Source organism: Equus przewalskii, chromosome 17, assembly GCF_037783145.1.
Source record: "Equus przewalskii isolate Varuska chromosome 17, EquPr2, whole genome shotgun sequence".
Taxonomy (NCBI): domain Eukaryota; kingdom Metazoa; phylum Chordata; class Mammalia; order Perissodactyla; family Equidae; genus Equus; species Equus przewalskii.
The window spans coordinates 30,773,608-30,800,450 of record NC_091847.1 but is presented as its reverse complement, the minus strand read 5'-3'; the positions used below and the strand labels follow the sequence as shown (position 1 = coordinate 30,800,450).

The 26,843-nt window shown below is 35.5% G+C and overlaps 1 protein-coding gene across 2 annotated transcripts in view; it reads right to left on the bottom strand.

The window, feature by feature from the left end:
* EPC2 (enhancer of polycomb homolog 2) overlaps positions 1-26,843 on the bottom strand; it is a 129,811-nt gene that overhangs the window by 28,099 nt on the left and 74,869 nt on the right. For both annotated transcript variants that reach the window (XM_070579698.1, XM_070579700.1), the window contains 2 exons: positions 10,330-10,475; positions 3,756-3,962 (listed from right to left, as the gene is read on the bottom strand). In XM_070579698.1, coding sequence (XP_070435799.1) covers positions 3,756-3,962; positions 10,330-10,475 — 353 coding nt within the window. The remainder of the gene's footprint in view (positions 1-3,755; positions 3,963-10,329; positions 10,476-26,843) is intronic.

Below are 26,843 nucleotides of genomic sequence, written 5' to 3'. Positions count from 1 at the left end.
GCCAGATAGAGAAAGACAAATTCTGTATGACTCCACTCATAGGTGGAAGTTAAGCATGCAAAGAGAACTGACTGATGGTTACCAGGGGAAAGGGGGGTGTGGGGGTGGGCACAAAGGGTGAAGTGGTGCACCTACAACAAGACTGACAACAATCTACAACTGAATTTTCACAAGGTTGTAAACTGTCATAATCTTAATAAAAAGTAAAAAAAAAGAAATTATTTTTCCTGGTCAAGGATCTGACTCAGGATTAAAATTGCATTTAATTGTCATGTCTCTTTAATCTTCTATAATTTGGAATAGTTCCCCTGTCTTTCTATGGTGATCATGACCTTGTCATTTTTAAAGAGTAGAGGCATTTATTTTTGTATAACGTTCCTCAATTTGAGTTTCTTTGATGTTTTTCCATGATTAAATTCAGGTTATGTATTTTTGGGAGGACTATCACAGAAGTGATATTACGTCCCTGTCTCATTATATCGGGGGTTAAATGATGGGCATTTAACTATTTGTCCCATTAGTGCTGATGCTAACTTTGATCACTTAAGACGGTATCTGCCAGGTTTCTCTAGTCAAATTACTATTTTTCCTTTTTTAAAAAAATTATCTTATTGAGGTCACATTGGTTTATAACATTGTGTAAATTTCAGGTGTACATTATTATATTTCAGCTTCTGTATAGACTGCATTGTGTTCACCACTAAAAGTCTAGTTTCCATCTGGCTGTGGGACTACTTAAGTATCTTGTTCCTCATCAAATTTCTCCCCATTAGTTTAATATCCATCGATCCTAACTTTTGCCTGGAACAATTACTACTATGGTGGTTGCAAAATGATGATTTTCAAACTGCATCATTCCACTGACATTTATAAGTTGGAAATCTACTGTAAAGAAAAGTGTTCCCTTCTCTTTTATCTATCTATCTATCAATCATCTCATCCATTTATCCATCCATCCATCCATTTATATAGGTATCGACTCACAGATTACTTTACTTCAGGGGTTATAAGCCACTACTCTCTTTATTTATTTTGACACTCAAACTTTCCTACATCTGATCAGTGGAGTCCCCCTTCAAGATAGCTCCTGAGGTTTTCTAACACGGCTCCAACATTCGTCAATCACATTCTTATTTTCTTGCAAAGCAGAATGTTCCAAGCTTATCTTTATACTTTTCCAGCCCCAGAACTGGAATCAACCATTTTTCTAAGGAGGCCTGGTTCCTTTTAACAGAAAATGGTATTTAAAATCATCTACATGCTAGCATGCCCACTGCTACTGAGTGTCATTGCTTCTAGACCCTGTCAGTGAAGAGAGCTAGAAAATATGTCTATAATATATGTGTGGACATACACATGCACAGCTCCATACCTAGAAATAGGCATACCTAGAATAGGTATTTCTAGCCGGACCTATATTAAAAACCATGAGTTCATACTGACATCTTTTCTATGCTTTTAAGACGGCTCTACTCTCTGTATTCACTTCCATTCACTCCCTTTACTCTTCCTCATAACTGGGTCTGCTGCAGGCCAACTCCCCTCTTCCTATTCCAGTTACACACTATAGTTCTAACCTACTGCCAAATCTCTAGGAAAGTGGTTCTCAAACTGCTGCACTTTAGAATTAACTATAAATCTTTTTATAACCAAGGATAATTCACAGGTGATTGTTACATGCAGCCAGACTGACAACCACCACCTTGAGAGTTTCCTCTCCTGTCTATCTTGCTGCTTCTGGGACACACAGAGAGAAAAGAGAAGGCACAAACGCTAACAGTTGTACCTATGCGGTAAACATATTAAACATGTACACTGATTCAAGATTTCCCAATCAGTGCAGTCAGACATGCTGGTGCCTTAAGACGATCTCACTTAAGAACGTCCTCAAGTACTTAAGCACTCCCAAATTAAACATTAGTTTAGTGACTTAAAATTAAATTGTAGACTGCTAAGGAAATATTTCAGAAGTCCTTTACTTTACCCTTTGCATCAGCTATACAAGTGTTTTTAATTTTGTGGAAATAGAAAAGGAAGCAGAGAAGCTTTGCTAGCTGTATTCATTTTTGCATATCAAAACGCTTGCCCACCTCCTGAACACCTAGGGGGTATTCATTGTTGACTGCTTTCCCAACTTTCTCATTTTGAAACTCATAAACATTTCTAAGCAGCAACAGAGTGCATGAAAGGGAATAGTCTTTGGTCCTAGAACTGGAAACAGAGGAATAAAAAGACCACTGGAAAAGAAAATGTACCACTCCGCAGAGGAAGATGAAAATAACAGATAAGAGAAAGGGTAGGAATCAGAGTATCAGGAAAAGCCTGTACTAGTTAGTTATTACACGATGGTGAAGCACCTAACACAGGAACCTGTTACTAGCAATTCTCAATATGTCCTAGTTAGAAAATAGTGATTTAATCTATTTAAGAATAAAACGTATTTAAACATTTAGAATATTGTTTATATGTCAATAAATACTGCTAATTTTAAATACTTTATATCTATTCACTAAAAAAAGTCCAATAGTATTTATTGTTCCTTCAAAAGACGTTGTCAAAAATCTGTTTTGCAATATATCTGAATCAATTACATTTCTTTAAAAAAGCAATTGGTAGTTCAGATTTTTCAATGGTTCAGATAAACCTCTCTTCCTCATGTCCAATAGTGCATTTTAATAAATTTTTACTACACTTACAAACTTATCTTATTCTATTCTTTTCTATGCAAGATGCTAAATCTTCATAAAATATCTTAGATTTCCTTAGTTAAGAACTAAAACCTCAAATCGAAAACTCTGCCTGGGTTAGAAAATGTCCTCTACACTTGGGAAATCCAAGAAATAGTTACAGAAACTCTGGTTGTTAACCAGCAGGAGAGTTTCTCCTAAAACATACTACCCCTGGCAGCTGCTACGCTTCACAGCTGTTATATTAACAGCTGACAAGGACAAGCTTTCAATGTTAGGAAAAACAGAAATCCACAGAAAATGTTTGCCTCCAATTATAATTCCTCATGGTTTTTACATTTATGTTTCTAATACCTTGCAATGTTAGAGAATTTGTTACCATGTATGATGTTTACTGTTAATTATGAGAAATGGAAGGGAGCGAATATCCCTCTGAAATAATGCTTTCCTCTATACTATGTCATTCCACAGCATGAGACCCTGTTTCTCTTAAAATTCTGGCTCACACTGCTTCTGAAAGCCAGATGGGGACAAGTTCATCAATTTCAAATCTGACACAAGTGACAATTCAGAAAACGAGAAAAAGATTCCACTGTGTTACTTCTGACTGTTGGCAGAGCAGGCTTGAAAATGAACCTTTCCCTACTTCCCACGACCCCAGAATAGCTAGATGCAGTAAAGTCCATTTTCACTTGCAAGAATTAGAATATGGTTTCAAAGGAACTGTGAGCTCTTAAGCTTCCCAAAGGATATGTATAGAACTTATAGATTACTGAAGAACTCAAAACTTTCGAGGTACATAAAGACACGTAATTCCTCACATCACTTCAACTGCAAGCCTAAAATGGTACTATCAGTAGATTTACAAAGGGCATCGGTATTAGATAAACACTGTAAAAAGTGGCCAATAGAAGCTAATGAAGAGCAGGATTTTTAACAAAGTTCAACAGTGTCATCAATTCTCCTTCATGTTCAAATTATTTTAAATTATTCAAGTTATTAGCAGAAAAAACTAATTGTCTTAAATACAATTAAGGTACATTCAATGAAATATAATTTGCACATTACCTTTCGAGTTTGCATTTTCTCAGTTCTCCTCCGAAAGGCAACATAAGGGTCATTGTTGGTGGAGCCATCTCTTTTCTCTTGTTTTATCTGAGGAATGAGGGATGGCCCCCTGCAGTTTTTCCGTTTTCTCACCCAGTAGTCATATACAGCTTTAATAAGGTAATCATCTTCGTTTAGCAGCAGTTTTGCTTCTTGAAGTGTTACAAGCTAAATGAAAAAATACAAAATGTCATCTACTATAATGTTTGAAAAAGAGAAATCAAAGTTAAACTATACCTATAGAAAAAAATGTGATCAGTTTAACAATTATGATCAGATATCATGATGGCAGAAAATACAATTCAATTCAATCTAATAAAGGATCTACTAAGAAGGAGATTTATCAAAATTGAAATTTTGCCCTCAGAGGAAGTGAGTTTCACCACTTAAAATATTTAAGAAGCCCAGATGAATGATAATTGGGAAGACTACAACAGATTTATGCCTCAGATAAGTCTTAGACTAGCAGACATTCAGGGTCCTTCAAAATTCTTATATTCTGTGACTCTACACATTTGAGGATCCACTAGTTTTCACCAGTCTACTAGCTTCTTTCTGTTTTTGTTTTTCAACAGAAACCAGAAGATAAAGGTTTCTTTTTACCTCCCTTCAAAATAAAAGATGAATATTCTTTAACGTATTGCAACTAAATATAATATGCCTCTTTTGAAACTATAAAAGGATAAAGTTAGCATGTTTCCAGAAGTTTCAACACTGTAATTTTGAATTTCTTGTACCAATTACATATAAAAGCAATTTCTCTATCGAAGCTGGCTAAGTATTAAACAATCCTTTTTCTCAACACTCATTCTGCTAATGACATTGTTATGTCCGGGACAGTGACCCTAAAATGGTTCCCCTAGGAGCTCTGACATCGGTATCTCAGTCATCTACTTCTTCTTCATCAATGCAGCCAGTATAATGCTGACATACCCCAAACTAAAGTTTGTAAAAATGTGCTTGGTGACATCCGTTTTCTTGCTCCTCATGAAGATCAGACAGGCCAATCAGGTTTAGCAGGATGGATTAGGGGTTACACCTATCCACTTAACAGTGAACTTCAGAAAAAGATCATGGAGTTTCAGGACTGGAAACCCTGTTGAAGCGATGTTGTTCCAATTTTTCACTTTTATCATTTTAGAGATGAAGATTCATTTTCAAAACAAGTTGACATATCTCCTCTAAGAAATGTTTCCCTAGAACTTGGAAATGAAGGAAAAAATTTTCTCACTGACATTATAAGATCAACATACTAATTGATCTGTAGTTTGCATGAAGTCATCTGAAGAAAGCATGACCCACCAAATAAATTTCTGATATGATCTGACTTACATTGATATAATTTCATGGAATAAATGTAATGATCATTTGGACTTCCAGTCCTATGATAGTGATTACCACGGCTTATTAGTTGGTTTCTTATTATAATTTGGCTGCCAAGATGGTCTGATCAAAGGAAGAGAATACACTGACAACATCAACTCAAGTATTCTAGTCCACGTGACAATTACGTTTAGTACAGTAAAATTACAAATGGCCATTTTACGCTTCACTCAAGTGTCTCAATGGAGTCAGCTTAACTGCATCTAAGAGGCTGAGTAACTTGGTCTTTAAAGTGTAGGGCCAGAACCTGAAACATGAGATCAAGCCAAAAGAACCAGTATTTCCAAATATCAACTTTAAATGGACACCTTCCTACTGTTAGTGAAGTTCTCTGGAATGGTGATATATACCCCCTAAAGTCTACAGGAACAGTGGCAGAATAAGAATCGAGCTTTCTGGATCTAATAGAATTCTACCACCTGCTGACAGCATCACAGCATCACTGGCAGCTCTCATGTGATCTGGGGACCAAAGGAAACAATGCTGCGATACGCTACATGTGCTTCAGCTGTTTGGTCATTCTGCTTCTGATAAAATTTTGTAACCTTCACTAATCAAATTAAGAACTTAACCTAATCTTAGAGTAGGGAGGAGGAAAGGTCACTTTCCATCAGCCAGCAGAGCAGTAGTGAGTTTCTTATATAACAATACTATCAAAACAACACTGCTTCCTATCCTCCCACAGGTGGTGTCAGGGGTTTAAAACACTGCCTCAGATTTCCTTCCCTTGTAGAAATGTCCTTCTGACTGGTCACTAAGTACCTTCTTTACATCTCAGGAAATAAGAAAATACCCAGTTTACAGTTAAATATCCTGCTATTTCTTCCCAACCTTAACTGTATTTTCTTAGTCAACTGCTGTTTTTATATTATACGACAAATTTTTATTTTATTGTATAACTTTGGCTTTAATCATTCTTTAAAAATTATTTTTGTAGCCATTCTAAGGCAACTAATATCACTGCCTATCTATTATCATGGTGACCGGATCAATTCAGGTGGGCAAGAACTATCTGCTGATAAAGTAATCAAATTGCCACATGATTAAAAATCCACAAAATCAGAATCCTACTACTTTTATACCCTAAGAAAAAAGTTCTGCCATTTATCACTTCCACCCATCAACTACAAAGTGTGGAAACTAGCATTTAACTGGCAAAAAGATCTGCGGTAAATTTATTATTTTCAAGACACCTCTGAGTTGTGTGACTTACTTGATTTACTTATTTGGGGCATTTGGGGACGGGGAGATAAAAATTATCCTGCTACATGGGCTTTTCTTCTAGACTGCTACTAGCTCCATGAGGATAAGGATCATTTTGTTTGTTTATATACAAAACTCATGGTCTAGCAATTTTAGTAAGTACATTTTTAATATACAAATGAGTAAATTACATGTAAAAATTAATGTTTTTTTATATATAAAACAGTCAATTAAGCAATAAGTGGTTAATAATCAACTACTATCAGCCCATAATTGTGTTATAGGTTGTGGGGAAGATAAGGAAAAAAACTCTTAAGACAAATCCACTACTTAAAGAAATTTACAATATGGCAACTATTGTAAGACAAATACAAATGAAACAATAAGAGAACAAAGGAAGAACTCCAGAACTGAGTATCAGTGCAGTAAGACAGATGAGTCTCACAAAACACACCACCTAGGAGTGCCTGCGTTGGTAGCTTAAGACACAAAAATAAATTCTGAGGACAGATACCAAAGGAAATAGGAACAAATAAGAGGTAGAGGAGCAATGGAAGAGGAGAAGAAGAAAGAAGACGACAAGAATCAGGAAACGTAGAGGTCAACAGCATCCAATACTACAGGGATATTAAGTAGGATACAGGTTGAAAAGAGCCTCCTGGATAACAATTAGGAGGCCATTGGTGATCTTAAATAACCTAAAATGGATGGCGGTGTGAGTAAAAGGTAAACAGTACAGCTAATCTTTTGAAAATTTACCTGTGACAAAAAAAGGGAAGAGACATTGAGTGGTAGTTTATTGACCCAGATGGGTCAAATGAAAGGGTTCTCTTGGAAACAAGAACTCTTGGCACATTTTTGAGCAAAGAGAGAAAGACTGAAGAAATGAGAAAAGAGATGATTGAAGATGAAATATTCCAGAAATATCAGGGCGTCTTGAAATTCTGTCCTTGGTATACTTATCCTGTGTATTTTGGGATAATATCACCTCAGTGAGCATTTTTGTGGGTGTAACAATACACACACTTTTAGCCTTGACCTCTTTCTCAAGTTCCAGGATTTCTCGTTTCTCTTTTTGTGCTGCCTGTTGGCATCTCCACCTAGATGGTCCACAGACCTCTCAAGTTTAACCTTTACAAAACTTAACTTGCTCCCTTACCTCCAGATGATCCTGTACTGTATTTCCTGATCTTTCCAGGGACTCACAAAACTCACAGAGTTATGTGTTTTTTATCCCTTTCCTTTAGTCCCTAAGTTTCTAATTCTAACTCTTCCTTGTACGCCTGTATGTTTGCAGGAGTTAAATGAAAAGGAGTGAGCAAAAGAAAATTAGAAGGAATGGTCATGGAAAATAATACGAAAACCAGAAGGGAATGAATTGTATTCAAAAGACCAAAGGTGCTGACAGCTTCAAGAAATAAGGAGTGCTCAAATAAGATAAACAGAGGGAGGCTGAAAATAATCACAGTATTTGGCCACAGAAGTTTTCAATAACGACTTCATTGCCATAGCCTCCACAGAATAATGGGGGCAGAAGCTTTGCCTCAGTCCATCTTTTATGTCTTTCTCTACCTACCTAATAAATACCAGTTTAACCACAAATGTGATTCGTCGCCCTGGGGTCTGGTACTATCCTAGCCCCCAAAAAGGGAAAATAAAGAGATCTATGAACTCACAGATCAAGGACTTAGAATGACGACAGCCTTTTGGTATCTTTAATCCTCAGTTCTAATAACAGGATCATTATCTTGTTCCTATGTCAAAGCCTCCACCTTTATCTCCACTGCTGAAAGCAGATGCTACCATGCTCTGAGCCTAGCCAGTTGTTTTAGGCCTGGGAGCTTGTCACCGAGCAAAGAGAACTAAAATAGGATGGTGCTGAATATATGTGGATTGTTAAGTGTATTGTTTACATGCTTTTTGTTTATCCTGTCCCTACTTAGATAATAAAGGCCACAAGGGCAGAACTTCTGCCACGTGTCTTGTTCACTTGAGCACTAAATAAAGATTACTGACTGAATGACAGAAAGCAAATTACAGAACAGAGAGCTGAAGGCTTGTGATGATATAATTTCAGCCACCATGAGTAATTTCAGAGTAACCATGGAAAATAGGAGAAATACCAAAAGACCGATCAAGCCTTGGATTGCTAGGAAAATTTGCATATAAAGAAGAAAAACTGAGAGTATATCTGATGCCAATGATCAAAATCCTAGGAAAACTGTGAGTGTTAATTATAATGAATATTAATTTGATAATTAAAATAAATTTCCAATTAAAAAACCCAAGTAAAATAATCTCTCAAAAAATCAATTAAATTGAATTTTACAAAATTCAGCTTTCAATGTATTTCTTCGGATAGCACACTAGATAATAGTTGCCATCAAAGTGCGGGGGAAAGACCAGTAGAAAGGCTATAAATATGCAGCAAAATCATTTCACAATGGAAAAATTTGGGAAATGTTCTGAAAAGCTGGTAATGCTTCAAGGATTTAAAGAACTAGGGAGTTGAGGGGAAAAAAAATTTGTATGGATAAACTAGTGAAACCTTTTTAACAGTCTACTGTAAAAAGCTTATTTATCTATATCTGTAACTTCTTTCTATATTAATAACAATTAGTATATTATATACCACACAGTCATGCCAACAATTATTTTTAAAAAATTTTAAAATCTAATTGCAATATCAACACATGCTTATTATAGTAAATTTTGAAAACAGAAAAACAGAATAAAGAACACAAGAATCACCAATAATTCCAGCACCTAATACAACCATTGTTGGCATCCTGTTGTACTTTCTTGTTCTTCTTTTCTATGCACACATATAAATGTAAATACTTAACGTTTATTCAGTTTTTCACTTAAACAATTCTGTATCCTGTTTTTGAAATCTAACATGATATAATGAGCAATTTCCTGTGGCATTAGATATCCAGCAAAATAATGATTTTTAATGGCTGTATGATATTCCACCCTACAATTTATAAGTTATTCTGATACCCCTGTTCAAAAATCTTTGACATTTTCACTAATTTTTTCTTTTTTAAAGATTGGCACCTAAGCTAACATCTGTTGCCAATCTTCTTTTCTTCTTCTTCTCCTCCTCCCCAAAGCCCTCCAGTACACAGTCGTATACTCTAGTTGTAGATCCTTCTGGATGTGCTATGTGGGATGCCGCCTCAGCATGGCTTGATGAGTGGTGCCATGTCTGCGCCCAGGATGGGAACCGGTGAAACCCTGGGCCACCAAAGCAAAGCGTGCGAACTTAAACACTCGACCATGGGGCTGGCCCTACTAATTATTTTTCTTAAGAATGATTCCTAGAGATAGGGTTACTAAATCAAAAAGTATAAACATTTTAAGGTTACTGACATACAGTGCCTAACTGCTTTCCAGAAAGACCATACCATTTTGAATTCTCTATACTATATATAGAATGTCCCACTAAAGAGAAGTCTTTATTACTTTGAATAATTTTTCCTTCACTTAAAACTTTAAATATATAAATAAGTAAAACTAAATAATATATAAATAAGTAAAACTAAAATACATTTAAAATGGTACTAAGAGGACCTTAATATAAATCTGAGCACATAAGAAAGATTTGATATGAGATGCCTGCCTCAGAGACCCAACCAAGCAAATTTAGTTATTGAAGCACCAAAAAAGACCTATGAAATGGATCAATAAGGTATTATAATATTGTAACTAGTGTTATTTTTATATCCAAACAAGAAAAAGTCAGAACAGTACTCTTCACACTCCTATTCAAAGAAATTATGCTTAAGTATTCAGTTCATGGAATACTGTAAACAGAAATTCTAGGACGTCAGGAAAAGAAATTCAAGAGATAGTAAAATGCAATATACTTAGGTCTAAAGAAAATGCAAAATAAAGCTAACTGGATTAATTGTAAGACAAGAGATATTTTTACAAGGTACAGTACCTGATTAGAACTGGCTTTTTCAAGTCTGTCAATCATAATTTCAAATTGCAAAGGCTTAATTTCCATCTTTCTGTTAAGTCTATTTAATAAGGTCTCATCTTCTGAATCCATATCATAATCTGGTTGCTCGTTGTCTAGATTAAAGGCTAGAAAAGAAAAGAAAAATTCTTCAAACTGAGAAATTATATAGTGTTTATATTTGACCACAGAACACTCTTAAAGTATAATGCATTGACCAAAGAGAAGCTCAAGAACAGACATCTAAAAATTGGTTCCAGAGACTAAGTGCACAGTGGAAGAAAAAATAAATTTTAATTTATATATGATTTAAAGTTTAAAGAACAGTAAAAACAGTAAGACTAATTTCTTATTTTAAAAATAAAAGATCATAAATACGTGCTAAAATATAAAATGAAAAGCAGCAATTATAAAAAAGATACGTATTTATCAAGAAGGTAGTTTGGTTGCATCATGAGAAGATATGGAACAAAATTAAGAATCCAGAAATAAACTCAAGTACAAAGTATATGATGGGAATGGTATTTCAAGTCACTGAGGATAAAACAGATTGTTAAAAAAAAGAGAGCCAGGGGGCTGGCCCCGTGGCCGAGTGGTTAAGTTCGCGCGCTCCGCTGCAGGCAGCCCAGTGTTTCGTCAGTTCAAATCCTGGGCGCGGACATGGCACTGCTCATCAAACCACGCTGAGGCAGCGTCCCACATGCCACAACTAGAAGGCCCCACAACTAAGAATATACAACTATGTACCAGGGGGCTTTGGGGAGAAAACGGAAAAAAATAAAATCTTTATTAAAAAAAAAAAAAAAAAAAGAGAGAGCTGGCCCCATGGCCAAGTGGTTAAAGTTCTATGCACGGTCACAAGTTCAGATCTCAGGTGTGGGCCTACTCCACTCATCAGCCATGCTGTGGAGATGTCCCACAAACAAAGTAGAGGAAGAGTGGCACAGATCTTAGCTCAGGGCTAATCTCCCTCAAGCCAAAAAAAAGAAAAGGATTGGCAATGGATGTTAGCTCAGGGCGAATCTTCCTCACAAAAATAAAAAAAAGGGGGACTGATGGCATGATAGACTAATTATCTTCAAAAAAGTTAAGCTGGATTCTTACCTCACTCCTAATATCAATAAATGATATATTGAACAGAATTTTATAGTAAAAAATAAAACACATAGAAATACTAGAAGAAAATGCAGGGGGAAATTGCTGTATGGGAAGGTAGAAGCTCAGAAGCCATAAAACTGATTAGGTAAATGCAAATACAATTATGAGATAATATGTTCCACTCATCAGATAGACTAAGATCTAAAACTTGATAATACACTATTTTGGAATGAATGAGGGAAGGAGACCTTCTCAAACACTGAGGAGAAATTTATAAACTAGTATTTAGTTAAATTAAAAATACATATTCTTGGACTCGGCAATTTTATTTCTAGGAATTTATCCTATAGATAAACTTACACAGAAACAAAGATATACATACAAGAATATTAGTTATGATGTTGTAAGAAGAAACATTAAACAAGCAATGCATGTGGGATTAGATAAATAAATAACAGTTTCTACATACATGGAATAGACTGAAGCCCTGAGAATGAATGACCATGACATATGTATACCGATACGGAGTGAAACTAATCTTCATCAACATTAAGCGAAAAAAGCTAATAAGGTACAGAATAGTGTATACAGTGCACTAAGATATGGTTTAAATGTAAGGAGAAAAAATATATATACATGCTTATAAGTGCACAGAATATTTTTGGAAAGATACACAAGAAATTAGTAATAGTTCTCTACTTCTGGGAGGGATGTGGAGTAAGGGTTCAAGGATGGGGGAGAGAACTAAAAATTTTTCTTTATTGTTCAAGATTTTAAGCACGCACATGTACTAATTCTTAAAATATAAAGGGAGAAAAAAACTAAAGTGCCACAAAGTATATGTTGAAATCACATGTGAAGATTTAGGGCCAGGCAATCAAAGAAATACCAATCACTAACAGGTTGGTTATTTAAAGGCTGCCTACACACCAATGAATATCCTACATTCACACTGTGTGAAATGTCCTGGCATTATCAGATTCAGCATGACATTCTTAAAGGTAGTCTGTAACACAGTAACAGGAACAGACGTGTATAATTTTAGTAAAATCAGGCTCCCACTACAGATAGTACTGATGGGCATAAAATATTTAAAGGCAAAAATAACTGATTACAAAGCATATGACTAAACTGCAAAAATTCGAATTCTGATTGATTGTTTAAAAAAATTATACCACTATGTAACAACAACAAAAACAAAAAGTTAGCTAACACATATAACCTTATACACAAGTTCATTATTGGCCAGGAAGCGTTCAAAGTGCTTTATGCATACTAAATTAACTGTCACAACCAGTCTGATTAGCATTTTATCTCCCAATGAGTCTTACATTCTAAAATTTGTAAAAATTTTATTGCATTTAAACTTGTATCACACAGTATACAATACAGTTAACAAATCAGACAAGTTATAGCTATTGATGAACTAATGACACAGAACATTTTATAAGTATGACTCATTTAAAATATTCCTGAAAATAAAATTTATTTTTCCCTATCTTGATGTATTGTTTTTATTATACAATTATCAATAATTCAAGAGTATGCTTTTAAAAAGTCAATCCAATCTGCATGAAACTCAGTGACAGATGATGCGGACCACATAAACTATACAGATCACTAAAAATTACTCTTCTTCTACATAGCAATGTTGTATTTGTAAATGGACATCCTGAGAGTTAATGATCTGCCTTTAGTCCACAGACCAAAAACAAATAGTTAATAAAATCAGGTATCTGATAGAACTAGAGGACATTTTAAATTTTAGAAGAAGAGAGGTTTTAAAACACGTCAAGTAGAGTTAAGCTGACATACTAAATTTCTAAGTTAACACAAGTTGTCGAAGTTCAAGAGCTAGGCTATATATGCAAATGTTACATGTCCATCTTCTACACACATACCTAATCCTACTCACCTCTCATTCCTCCACCTCCTATCTGCTCTATCTTCTTATGCTACTCTTACAAAAGCCAGAGCCCTGGCTTGTGAGGCAGCGGAAGGAGCAAGAAGAAATAGTTCAGAAAAATTAATAGTGAGAATTGATAGGAGGTCTGACAATGTGTTAAATCAGAACCAGGGCAAAGACTTGCACTAGCACTAAGTTTTCTAACACTACCATTTTTTTCCATTCAAAAACTATACAAGAGTATCATTATAGATTCAGGTATTCTGTTGCTTTCAAACACCTATAGTGTGTTTCATCCATACCTCTCTTTATCTCATATTATATGGATTATCTCCTCTACCAGACAAAAAAACAAATTGTTTAAAAGCAGTGATTACTTTAGCCATACTTGTATACTCCCTGCACAGCACTTAAAAGAAAAAAAGAGCGGGTAAAAGCTGTTGAACAAAAACAGCATTTCTTAACCATACAAGAAGAGATTCTTTTAAACTACAAAGTATTTTCTGTAAGTTTTTTGAAAGCCAGAAAGCTTTTTCCAGTTAAAAAATAAATCTTAAAAATAGTGAGTTAGTTTCACAAGCCAGTCAACCAAACAAAACAAGCAAAACAATCCTTCCCCCGCTAAAAAAGAGGGAGAGGAAGCAGGCAGGAGGTTGAAAATTTCTTTATGCAGTTGATCAACAGAATTAAGATAAGAACAAGGTTAATAAGGGCATGTGTCTGTGTGTGTGTGTAGAAGGCTTCCTATGGTGAAGTTAACTGAGCAGTAAATAATAAAAAGAGAAAAACGAGGGAACTGGAGAGTGTGCACGTTCACCAGGAAAAGGAATGAGGAAGTGGGAAGGAAAGCAGATCAGAAAGTTCCCTGCAGTAAGCATTGGCTGGATACCACTGTTCAGGGAAATGTAGTTGCTTTCTGGCAGGGGGAGCGACAGCTTCTGTGTAGGTAGGGAAGTAAGTATATCCTGCTGTTTGAATATATAAAGAAAGCATTTACAAGTTGACTGGTTACAGCTTAGAGAATATACAGAAGAGAATTGGTCTACAATTAGCTGGTAAAGCAAATATTACTTCCAGTTAAAATTATCTTTCAAAGTCCCTTGGATTGTCTTTTGTTTGGATATACAGTCACGCGTCACATAACGATGGGGGTACATTCTGAGAAATGCATCATTAGGTGATTTCATCATTGTGTGAACATCCTAGAGTGCACTTACACAAACCTAGACAGTATAGCCTACTACACGTATAAGCTGTAGGGTATTAATCCTGTAAGACCACCGCTGTATATGCAGACCGTAAACGTCATTATGTGGTGCATGACTGTATTCATATGCAAGTATTAAAGAGGCATAGCTATCTAATGGAATGAAAATACAGAGAATCCAGGAAAAGAAAGAATACAAGAAAATTTCTCTGAGCCAAAAAACAGCAAGAAGTTTTCAGATTAAATGGGGTTTTACCAACCATGGCACAAAGTGAGTGGCATGTAATTCAATGCAGCACATGATGGGTCAATTACCAACCATTACTTCATGATATTATTATGACTATGAATTATTATTATTATTACTACATAATATGCCCATTATACGTTATATGTTAAGGGGAAACACTTGTTCCCCACATTTCTACTCAAATCTCCAGGAGGAAAAAGTACAGGAGGAATACTTTCAGTTTCTTTCCACCACTTAACTCTCTCCTCAGCCAAGGAAGAAATGACTTAAACTGATTAGTGACCTTGGGAGAAGGACCTATCAGCTCAACACCTGGGGGTACATGTTCTTTCGTGGTTCTTCCTTCTTTTGGAGAGGCTGCATTCTAGCATTACATTACTGCGTGGTAAGCACAGAGGCCAACTTTTCCCCTGTATGGGGAGACCTGCTCCATCAGTTACCAACCAATGGTGGAGTAAGTTTGTCCATTCAGGCTATATATGTCTTGCCTTCTAACACCACTTTTATTAGTAATAAAGCTGAAATTTTGTATGTCTATGTCTGTTTCTCAATTAGTTCCAAAGTAGAAAGGGAAAAGAATGTTATTTTTTGCCCTTCTAAAGCCCCACAAATCTATTTTATAAGTGGTTATGCTTTTTTCACTCCAGAACATTCTAACTTCTATACTTCAGTCTCCATCATATGGCCCCTAAGATTATACATACTCAACGACCAGAGTTTATTTCACTCACCTTCTTCCCTCTTGTTATTTACACAACTAGGATGCAAGAGCACATGTGGCATATGTACTCTCTTACACAGTGAATGAAGTCCAAACAAAAGTGCTTTAAATTCAAGGATTTGTACAAACTCTGATTAATTTCCCTACCTTAATTCTGTGAATTTAGAACTCTTCACAAAAACCCATTTCTGTATTTACAGATGTTAATTCCCTGTGTCTATGTGTCTGTGGACCCTCCTATGCCATACTTGATATCATGTGACATTCCATAACAAAGGAAATGGACCACAGATGAGTAATTTACTTTCATAGAGCCAAACCATAGGTGATCAGTGACCCATAAAGTGGTTCAGGGTTTAAAGCATATCTGGGCCAGATTTCCTCTAATAGAAATATAAACATAAAGATGTCTTCTGGTTAAATAAGGCAGAAAGTCTTGAAATATCATTAACATAAAGGCAAAGCAATTTTTTTTCTTTCAAATGGCATATATCCTCAGAGATGACAAGAATGAGCAGGTAAGAATTATCAATCCAATTTTCAGACTTATAAAAGACACATTAGCAAACAAAAGAACACTGAAATATAAAATGGCTAGGGGTAAGGGGGATGACACAAGAAAGAGGAAAACTCCCCATCCCCACCTAAAGACTTAGAGAGTTGAAATCAACAGTTACTCTCTGAAAGAGGGGGTAGGACACTTCTGAAAACAGGAAGATTGGTTATATGGATAATTAGACCTTTCCCTTACCCAATTAGGCAACTACTTTTCCTCCCAAATTGTAGAAGACTCAAAGGCTTAATCTGCAAGGGTTGATTCAGAGAGCCTGTGGACTCTGGAGCACCAGACACATTTATGCAAAGTACAAGGCTCCACACCAAAGGAGAAAGATTAAGAGAAACTCTACATGTTGAACCATGAACTCTCCTACCACTGCCATGTTACTCCCTAATCCCCATCCCCCAACTCAGCTAAAAAACAAAAACACTTGTCAGCTACCTAGGAATAAGATTAAAGAATTACTTTATGGGAAAGCTGATCTAAAAAACACCACCAGATAAATGAGCTCACTCAAATATAAATGGATAGTCAAGTAATAAAGACATTTGAGAAGAGGCAGCAAAACAAACTTAAAAAAAGGAACTCAGAGGAAACAAAGACAATGGAAGGGGAAGGAAATACATATCCTCACAGAGATGGTACTGCATCTATGAAACAAGAAGAGAAACAGGATACTATATAAAAGGAATATTTAGAGAACAAAAAAATTAAAATTTAAAATTATAATAGCAAAAAAATAAAGAACATCAGATTTCTCAATAGCAACAATGGAAGTTAGAAGACAATGGCACAGATGCTCAAAAGTCAGAAGGATTAAAGTTTCCAACCTAAAACTCTACCCAGCCAAACTGTCTATCAAATATGAGGGTAGAATAAAAATACTTTCAGACACGCAATGCCTCAAAAAAAAGATACTGGAAGATGTCCTCCATTAGAATGGAGTAAATCTAAAGGGAGGAAAGCATGGAATCCAGGAAGTGGGGAAATTAACCCATGAAAGAAGCAAAGAAATTCCCAAGATGATCAATGATAAGCATACAGCAACTCTGAGAGCAACCAGTCCAGAGTACAGTAGCAAAAAGAATGGTTCCAGGAAAAAATGTCCACAAAAGAAAAAAACCTGAGAGATTATTTGACTGAACACATTAAGAGAGTTATACATCTGCTAGAGAATTTGTGGTGAATTAAAAGAAATGTAATCACTGTTAAGCACTTGTCTCAGCCGTTAATATTTGCAGAATGATTATATTGCATACACTAACTACACTAATACATTTAGTAACGTAACTATAGTCAAAAAAATGGGACAGCGAAAGTGGGTTAAGTAGAGAAAAGAAGAGAAGTAAATTCTCATTTTAAATGGTCAGAAGTCAAGAGATAATATTAAAAAAATTTAAAAAGATAGTTATATAGGCCCATTATTTAGAAATATGAAGATAAATACCTAAACAAACAAGTAAAAAGGATTTGAAGGTAGTTGCCTTTCAGAATGGGGAGGAGACTGTCCTTTTGGAAAGGAAAAAAAAATTAACAAAGCCTATTGATAAATGTATTACTTTGATAAAAGAATAAAATGTAAATTTAAAAACTAAAAAAAAAACAAAACCCACAGAGACAATAAGAATGTTAATGATGGGAGCAAAGAGGTAAAAAGATGCAATTTATGCTAATATGGCCCATGGAAGACCAAAGCTGTGAAGTAACAGAAACTAGGAGGAAAAAAGTAAAAGAATTCCAATTCCAGTACACTAGTATTAAGAATCTTTACACTAATTCCATCTTTATTGCTTTAGATATTTGACTGATCACCAACTTTACAATTAAAAGTGGCTCTTTAAAATACTTTATTCTTTGCAAAAAAAAATGTTTCCACAATGGTGAATACAGTTTATTTCAAGGTTTTAAGTGCTAAAGCAAAGCTTTGTTTCCTTCAATTTGTTTGTAGCCCTAAACATTTCCAGTTCTTGTAGCTTAATAAAACCCTAATTCAGTTGCTGCTTGTAAGTACCGTAAATTACAATTACTCATAACAATGGTTGCCATGGATGCAATTCCTATTATCTCTAAATGTATGCTTTATCTACATTTTCTCTAATCTTCACAAACCCCTGAAAGGTATGGTATTTGTATCTACAGTTTGCATACACTGAAATTGAGATTTTAGAGGTTTTTTAATTAGTTTACACCTGGTCACAGAATTTGAACCCATGTCTGTTGGGACTCAGAAGCCCACGTTGTTTTTCCTCTACTCCAACTTGCCTGAAAGGAATGCATTTATATCTTCTCCTAGTCGGTGGTTTGTTTTCATTTATGATTCCTTTGTTGTATAAAAACTTTAAATTTTAATATAGTGTAATTTATCAATCTTCCCTTTATAGTCTCTGCTCTTTGTCTTAAGAATTATCCTTAGGTCATAAAATTTCCGTCACATATTTTTTTCTAAATCTGTTAATATTTTGCTTTTCATATCTATTCCTTTTTTTTTTTTTTTTTTGGTGAGGAAGACTGGCTCTGAGTGAACATCTGTTGCCAAGCTTCCTCTTTTTGCTTGAGGAAGACTGTCACTGAACTAACATCTGTGTCAATCTTCCTCTATTTTTGTATGTGAGACTCCACCACAGCAAGGCTTGATGAGCAGTGAGTAGGTCTGCGCCTGGGATCCAAACCCAAGAACCCCAGGCCGCCAAAGTGGACTGCACAAACTTAACCACTACGCTACTGGGCCAGCCCAATATTCCTTATTTTTATTTTAATTTTTTCCCATATGGATAACCAAGTGTCCCAGCACTACTTACCAAATATTTCCATCCTTTTCCCCTCTGATTTATATGTCTTTAAATATTATATATATTACACATTATATGAGTTTGTATCTCTTTGGTCATATGTCAGATTTCTACATATTGTGTGGGGGTGTGTTTCCAGCTTCTTTTTTCCTTCCATTGGTCTACTCATCAATCTTTGAATAAAAGATTAATATCCCAAACCATAAAATTTTAAGAAAGGGTTATTATAAGGGGAAGGAAGGACTAGAAATGGGAGGGGGGGGCCACAGGATAGTAACTAGACTTCTTTGAATATACACTGTGGTATAAGATCACTTTTACAACCATATCAATAGTTTACATAACTATGAAACAATAAAATCTTGGGGGAATTCCCTAAGAATAAAAATTAAATGGAAAAAATAAATCCAATTGTCATTTGAGTTCTATTGCAAGTACCTTTAAAATACAGTAAAGTGACATTTCTAGTGGGAAATACTCTAAAGACTAAAAGCAAAAACCAAGCAACCACCAAAAACCTGTAAAGTGGTTTTGGTGATTATATTGTTAGTGGAGGTGTTGGCATTATTTTCCTGAGACTATTGTGGTATAAGGTGGGATAAAGCATGAGAACTATGTAACCGTCCTCGAGAACTGATAAGATGTGGAAGAAAGTTGTGTGTAGGGTAAAACCCTGTAGTCTTGAATTAGAGTAAGAAATATTAGTATAAATTCATGATGTATTTTACCTTTTAAAATTTAAAAGTACGTTATTTCCCAGGGAGGTCCATTAAAAGGTCCTAAAGACAATGGCTAACTAGCAACGAACACCCTTTAGCGCCTAGACTGTAGTCACCAAATACAACTTCTCAATAAAAAGAACGAGAGATCCTTGGAGAAATAGATGCTGTCAGATCTGGGCCAGAAAATATACAAGATGAGCCTAAGACACCTTAGCTTTCTTACTTTCTGGTATGGTAGAGTCATGTCAAAAGGACTCAGAAGCTAACCTGAATAACGTTTTTTTCCCTACTGGCTATACAGCAGTAAATATTCATATCAATAGGGATAATAATGCAATAGATTGAAAACATAATAAAAATATGTGTAAATGCATGATCCATGATTCTAAAACAAAAGAAATAAACATCCTCACATTCAGCTTTAGAGGGTAATAAGAAACCAACCTCCATCAGAAAGTATGTAATTTTTTGTTGTCTCTCCTTTTGTGATGTTGGCAACTATTAATGATCATTGCCTTTATCTATTAATTCATTAGGATTTGGAAAATAGTGATATTCTATCATTCCTTCTTGTTTTATTTTAGCTGGAATACCTGTATAAAGAGAAATTTCCCTCTCTTCAACTATTCAGAGATCCTGAGATACAGTTCATAGAAAAGCAAGATAAATGCTTGATTCCCAGTTAAGAGTCTTAAGAAACCAACTGTATCAACCAACTGTAACAACCGATGTAAGTTTTCTGGATCCCAATTCAAAAAAACTTTTTTTTTTCAAGGAGATAAAAGGGAGAAAGAGAGAGATATTTATAGGACAGTCAAGAAACGTGCATACTGACTAAATATTTGATAATATTAAAAACATGCTGTTTTTCTTTTAAGGGATGGTGTGAAAACGATATTGTGATTATGGTGAAAAATTCCCAGAAAATGATTTGGATTAGCTATAAAATCATGGGGTAGGGGAAAAAGGTGTAGGTATAGAGGAACAATATTGGCAATGCTGAGTGATGAGTACAAGGCAGTTCATTATACTATTCCTTTTACATTTGAATATATTGGAACATTTTCCATAATAAAAGTTTTTAAAACGATAATACCTAAAATATATAAAGAATCTCTAAAAAAAATCAATAAGAAAATGATGCAGAGAAAAATGGACCCAAAGATATGAAGAGGTAACTCACATAAAAAGATGCTTAACCTCATTTGTAATTGGTGAAAAACAAATTTAAATCAACAAATGTCATTTTATATCCATCAAATTTGCAAAAATTGTAAAGTCTGACAATAACAAGTATTGGTAAAAATATGAGAAACAAGAACTCACACACATTACTGGTGAAAACAAAGTGGTATAATTAGTTTGGAGAGCAATTCTGCAAAATCTAGTCAAGTGAAACATGCACATTCTATAAGACCTGGCAATTTCACTTTTAGGTCTATCCCATGGCTCTCATAAATGTGGACAAGGAGACATATATGGACAAGGCCATCTACTGCTACGTTATTCACAAGAGCAAAACATTAGGAAAAAAAAAGTCTATCAACAGAACAGATAAACTGATACATATTTACACAAAACTACATTTATGAAATAAAAACTTATATTGACACAAAATCATGCACACGAATGTTCATACCAACTTTATTGATAATAGCCAAAAATTGGAAACAGCTCAAATGTCCTTCAACAGGTGGAGGGTTAAACAAACTGCAGTACACCCATACCATGGAATTATACTCAGCAATAAATAGAATCAAACTAATGACACATGCGCCAACTGAGTAAATCTCAAGGGAATTACACTGAGTGAAAAAAAGCCAATCCTGGATCTGGCCTGTGGCTAAGTGGTTAGGTTTGCGGGCTTTGCTTTGGCAGCCTGGGGTTTGCCAGTTCAGATCCTGGGCACAGACCTACATGCCACTCATCAAGCCATGCTATGGCAGCATCCCACACAGAAGAATGTGAATGACCTACAACTAGGATATACAACCATGTACTGGAGCTTTGGGGAGGAAAAAAAAAAACGGAAGATTGGCAACAGATGTTGGTGCAGGGCCAATCTTGAAAAAAAAAAAACCCAATCCCAAAAGGTTAAATACTGTAGATCCATTTATATAACATTCTTGGGATGACGAAATTATAAACATGGAGAAGAGATTAGTGGCTGTAAAACAAGGCTAACAAAAGCACCTATCTCATAAGATTGTCAAGATTAAATGAAATAATTTGTGCATATCATAATGTCCAGTACAGAGTAAAAGTACTCCTTAAAGGTAGGCTGCTATTACTACTCAACTCTACTCCATTAGTAGATCAACACTATCCTGTAATTTAGCAGAAGTGAAAGTAAAGTACAATACAATTTTATAGGTCTTTTTAGTATTAATGCCCTTAATAATCAGCATACACAGAAATCATGGTTTTTAGTTTAAAGAGGTCCCAACTATGAATAACTGGAAACTACAGTAGTATACTGCACAAAAAAAAGAGTACTTCTTTCTGTTGCTCTGAAGGTTAAGACCTTCCATGTTAGAGGTGCTACATTTACTTCTCTAGCTTATTTTCTTAAGACTGATTTGTAACCAATGTGCTTTTGATTTGTAAAACTTAAAGTTGCAAATGCTTCAACAGAATCTGCAAAAACTTTTCAAATTAACTCATAGTTTTAAAAAAAAAAGTAAATAGCCATTTATCCAGCCATGGTCACACTTAGGAATAACTATTTCTACTATTCTGTGAGTCCATACATACAAAATTCTAACTTAAAGCAAAAAAGAAGTAATAAATGGCAGGGGTAGGCGCTTGTTAAATAACTGACGATGATGTCATGAATAATTTCTTTTCCTATATGTCTTAACCACCTGAGGGAAAAAAAAAAGCGACTCTAAGCAAGTCACCAGTGGATTTTAATTATCGTTTTAGTTAAAATAGTCTAGATCACGGAAGGGCAAACTACGGCCTGGGGGACAAATCTGGCCTGCAGCTGGTTTTTCGTAAGGCTGTGAAAATGTAAAAAAAAGGTTTTCACATTTCTAAAGAGGAGGAGGAGGAAGAGGAGGACAATGATGACAAGAAATGAAGAGAAAGAAAAATATGCAGTAGAAACCATATGTGGCCCCCCAAAGCCCAAAACATTTACCACCTGGCCCCTAGTCTAGATTAGTTTAAAAAAAAAAAAAGGAACGGTTTCCAAAACTTTGAGAGTATGAAAGATAAGCAAAGACTGCTAGAAAAGTACAATTTTCAAAACTTCACTCTTTAGGGTACTGTCTCCTCTCTTGGCTATCTCTTAGGCTTTATTACCCATTAACAAAGAAAACAATCAATATGGCAGGTTATGAAGAGATAATGCTTGAAATACTCTTAGGATGTGAGCTAACAGCAAGAAAACTGTTGTGTAAAAATGAAATCATCCTGAAGGATTGTCTAGCTCTGAAAAGTTGAGGTCTGAATTTGGCCAGAAATTTATTTCTGGGCCTCTGAAGTCACTGCATCTTTTCAAGAACTGACAAAAACCAACAAGAGCTACTCATCAATATTCAGAATAGAACACCATAATTTGATTTACATTAATACTATGAAAGAGTACAGGCATTTCCGCTATGATACGAGTTCCCTGAAAAAAGAATCCTTTATAGTATATAAAATTGTGCATTAAAAATAACAGGCTTATGGAAAATCTGTGTAACATTGTTATCAGAGTCCAAACAAACAGTAAATATTACATTAGATGGCCAGGTAAGCCACTCAGAAAGTGGCTGGCTACTACCTCAAGGGACGCTAAAAATGCACAAAATAACAGAACGGAGTCACTGGCTTGTAGGTGCAGAGACAACACAGGTTGTAATGGAACTCTGCTTTGGTGCTCCAGGAGGAAATGCAACCTGCCACCAGCTAAGAGCTCTGCAAGGCTAGGAGTGTACCTCTCTGAGAAAGGAACCCTAGGTGCAGGCATTGTTTTTAGTTTTCTTAATATAGAGTTGAAAGGGCTCTTACAGGTGCAGCAGCCAAGATAAGGCCTTTGTCCCTCCCTACTGAAGATTTTAATTCTTTTCTCACTATTCCAGCCCCCTTTGGCAAGGAAAAATCATAAAAGAACGAGGACAACTTGCATGGAGTACTGACACCATTCCCCATTTTACTGATTGTTGCTGAGCTAATGTGTATTACAAACACATGTTCATCCTGAGAGACTGTACAACAAATCTGTATCACTGAGGACAAAAGGAATAATTTTATCTAGATCACCCGTCCTGATTTTTCTTATAAGATCCTAAATGATACAGATTCTCTGTCACAGCTCTTTTTGTAAATGAATGATATTATTTCTAAATCTTACCAATCAATCAATAATAAAATGAGAGAGATGTATATAAAAGTATTTCACAGGCAACCATCTACGTAATTATATAAACATTTATGTTACTATTCATGTCCAATTTGCATTCAAACAGGTTTTTTTGGCGGGGGGCAAGTCAAGAGAAATTTTCTTTTTTAATGTGGTAAAATACCCATAACATAAAATTTATCATCTTAACCATTTTTAAGTGTACAGTTTCATGGTATTAAGTACATTCACATTGCCATGCAACCAACCATCACCACCTTCCATCTCTAAAAGCATTCAAAGGGTTTCATTCCATAATTTCCTACTACCATTTCTTACCATGCTGTCAAAAATATGAAGATACTTAGTACTATCTAGAAATAATACCTATCTCCTACAGGTATGACAAACAATTTACAGAGTAAATCAAAAGATGTTTGAAAAACATACAAAATGCCTGATGGAGCAGTAAGTCAATTTATTAAGTGCTTACTTAACGGATCAGGTAGAGAGCTAAGTACAGTAGATGAAGAGATGAATCCCTGTCCAGGGGGCCTTGTAGTCTCTCATTTTGAGTACGACAGCATTCACTTTTACTTGTAAACACTTCTGGATAGGAAAAGAACTTTGTGCTCATTACAGTTTTCCTCACAAACACACATACCTTGTGGTCATTGGGCTTAGAATATTGTTCATCTTCCAACAAAGTATTAAACTGTTTCCTTTGAATTACTTGACCTTGTCCAGTTTAGGTTTTTTCTGTCCTCTGATTTAGAGCAGCAGTCTGGCTTATACATCACCCTTCTTTTGGTTACTTGCAGTAACGAGGTTAACTTGAGTACGTATTTCTGAATTTCAGTTCTTTGGAAGGGACTTACACCACTCATGGATATTGTGTGCTATTGATGACAATGATTTGATTTCCGTTCCAAAGAAGCAACTTTGGAAGGGAATTTTTTTAAAACAAGTCTGCCAATATCCCTCATGTTATTCCTTTCCCTACCAGGCCCCAGGCAATATGGTTCCAGCAAAGAAAGACAAAAGAGGGCTGATGTGCCATTGAAAGTGGAGTGACCAGAGAATACAATATCAATATTCACAAACACATCCATGCAACATGCACCTCACATACCAAGAGATCTGAAGAATTCACTATGAATGAAGGAGATAGAAACACCACATGTGTATAGTGCTAACAGGCTAAACAAAGCTGTCCGGACTAAAGGAAAAGAAATGCACTCAAACATATTTGGTTATGTTTGTTCAGAAAATATCATTAATATGAAGATTTGCCAAAGAAGCTCTACATATTGGTCAACTATGTACATATCCTTATTTTCAAAAACTTGCAGAAAGACAGTAGAGCATTTTAAAAATCCAAAGACCATGGGGCTTTGCACTTCTTCTTTCCACCCAGCATAGAGTCATGGGCATCTTTCAAAACAACGGGCAAAAACTAGGGTCATCTCTGTGGTCTACAATGCATCTAGTAATAAACCGGTCTGCACCAAGACCCTAATGAGAAACTGTACTGTGCTTATCAACAGCACACAATACTGAGCAGAGGTACAAGTCCCACTATGCGCTGTCTGAGTCACAAGGGGCAAAACTGACTCCTGAGAAAGAAGAAATTTTAAATAAAAGGAATCAAAAAATTCAAAAAAGTTATGATTAAGAATAAAAATTCTGGGGCTGGCTCCGTGGCCGAGTGGTTAAATTCGTGCGCTCCGCTGCCGCGGCCCAGGGTTCAGATCCTGGGCACGGACATGGCACCACTCATCAGGCCACGTTGAGGTGGCGTCCCACATCCCACAACTAGAAGGACCTGCAACTAAGATATACAACTGTGTACAGGGGCTGGGGGGGGGGGGTTGGGGAGATAAAGCAGAAAAAAAAAAAAGATTGGCAACAGTTGTTAGCCCAGGTGCCAATTCTTAAAAAAAAAAAAGGAAGATCGGCAACAGTTGTTAGCCGAGGTGCCAATCTTTAAAAAAAAAAAAAAAGAATAAAAATTCCTCCTCGAGAGCAGAGAAACCTTCTTGAAAACATCACTTCAAGATCTGGTCAAGTGGCTAAGCAAATAGCTATGTGCTGGAGAGCAAGAAGTTGGAGTTCCAGCTAAGGAAGATCAAGGTCCAAGGAGGCAGACTCTCCTCCTCCCATCTTAGTTCACACAACAAAGCAGTCTATTAAAATTTTTTTAAAAAATCAAACAAAACCCAACAGACAGTTAATACAATAAAAACTAAAGCTTTAAAATCACAATAAAGTTACAACACAAGAGAAGAAAGGGCTGTCAAATCCAGCTTGCATACTTCTAGTGAAGGGGAAGACAGATGTACCGTTCAACAGCTGTTTCTTAAAAAACTTAGGTTTAAAACAGTTTCACAAGAGAATGGCAATTCCTGGCTCTAAATGTTTTCATCATCAAAATTACTCCATTTTTATTATGGATCTTTTTTTAATCTAAACTTGCTTGTCTCCTGGGCAGGAACCAAAGAAAATCAATTAAAGAGGCTATAGACACTAAAGGCTGTGAGAATGGAGTCAATGTTTACTACTATAGGTTCAGAGTCCTTTCCCTACAAACTCATTTTTCTCTGAAGTTTAATACGTATTACTGAGGATCTATCATGTACGAGGTACTAACAAAGAAAGGAAGAACAGGGATGCCCAGATTAAACGCTTCCTGAGTCTTAAAATTTTTTTTTAAATCTATGTGAAACTTGTCAAGAGGAAAACTAGAATAAACAAAGATAAGATGAGAGATCCAGATTCCAATTAGCTTTACCTAAATTATACAGTAGTTACTCTTCTCTAGTAAACAGAGGGTAAAAATCTTAAAAATCAATAGCTCCTAAGGGTAGTCAAAGACCAGAACTCAAATGTTCAATTAATCACATAATTCCCTTTC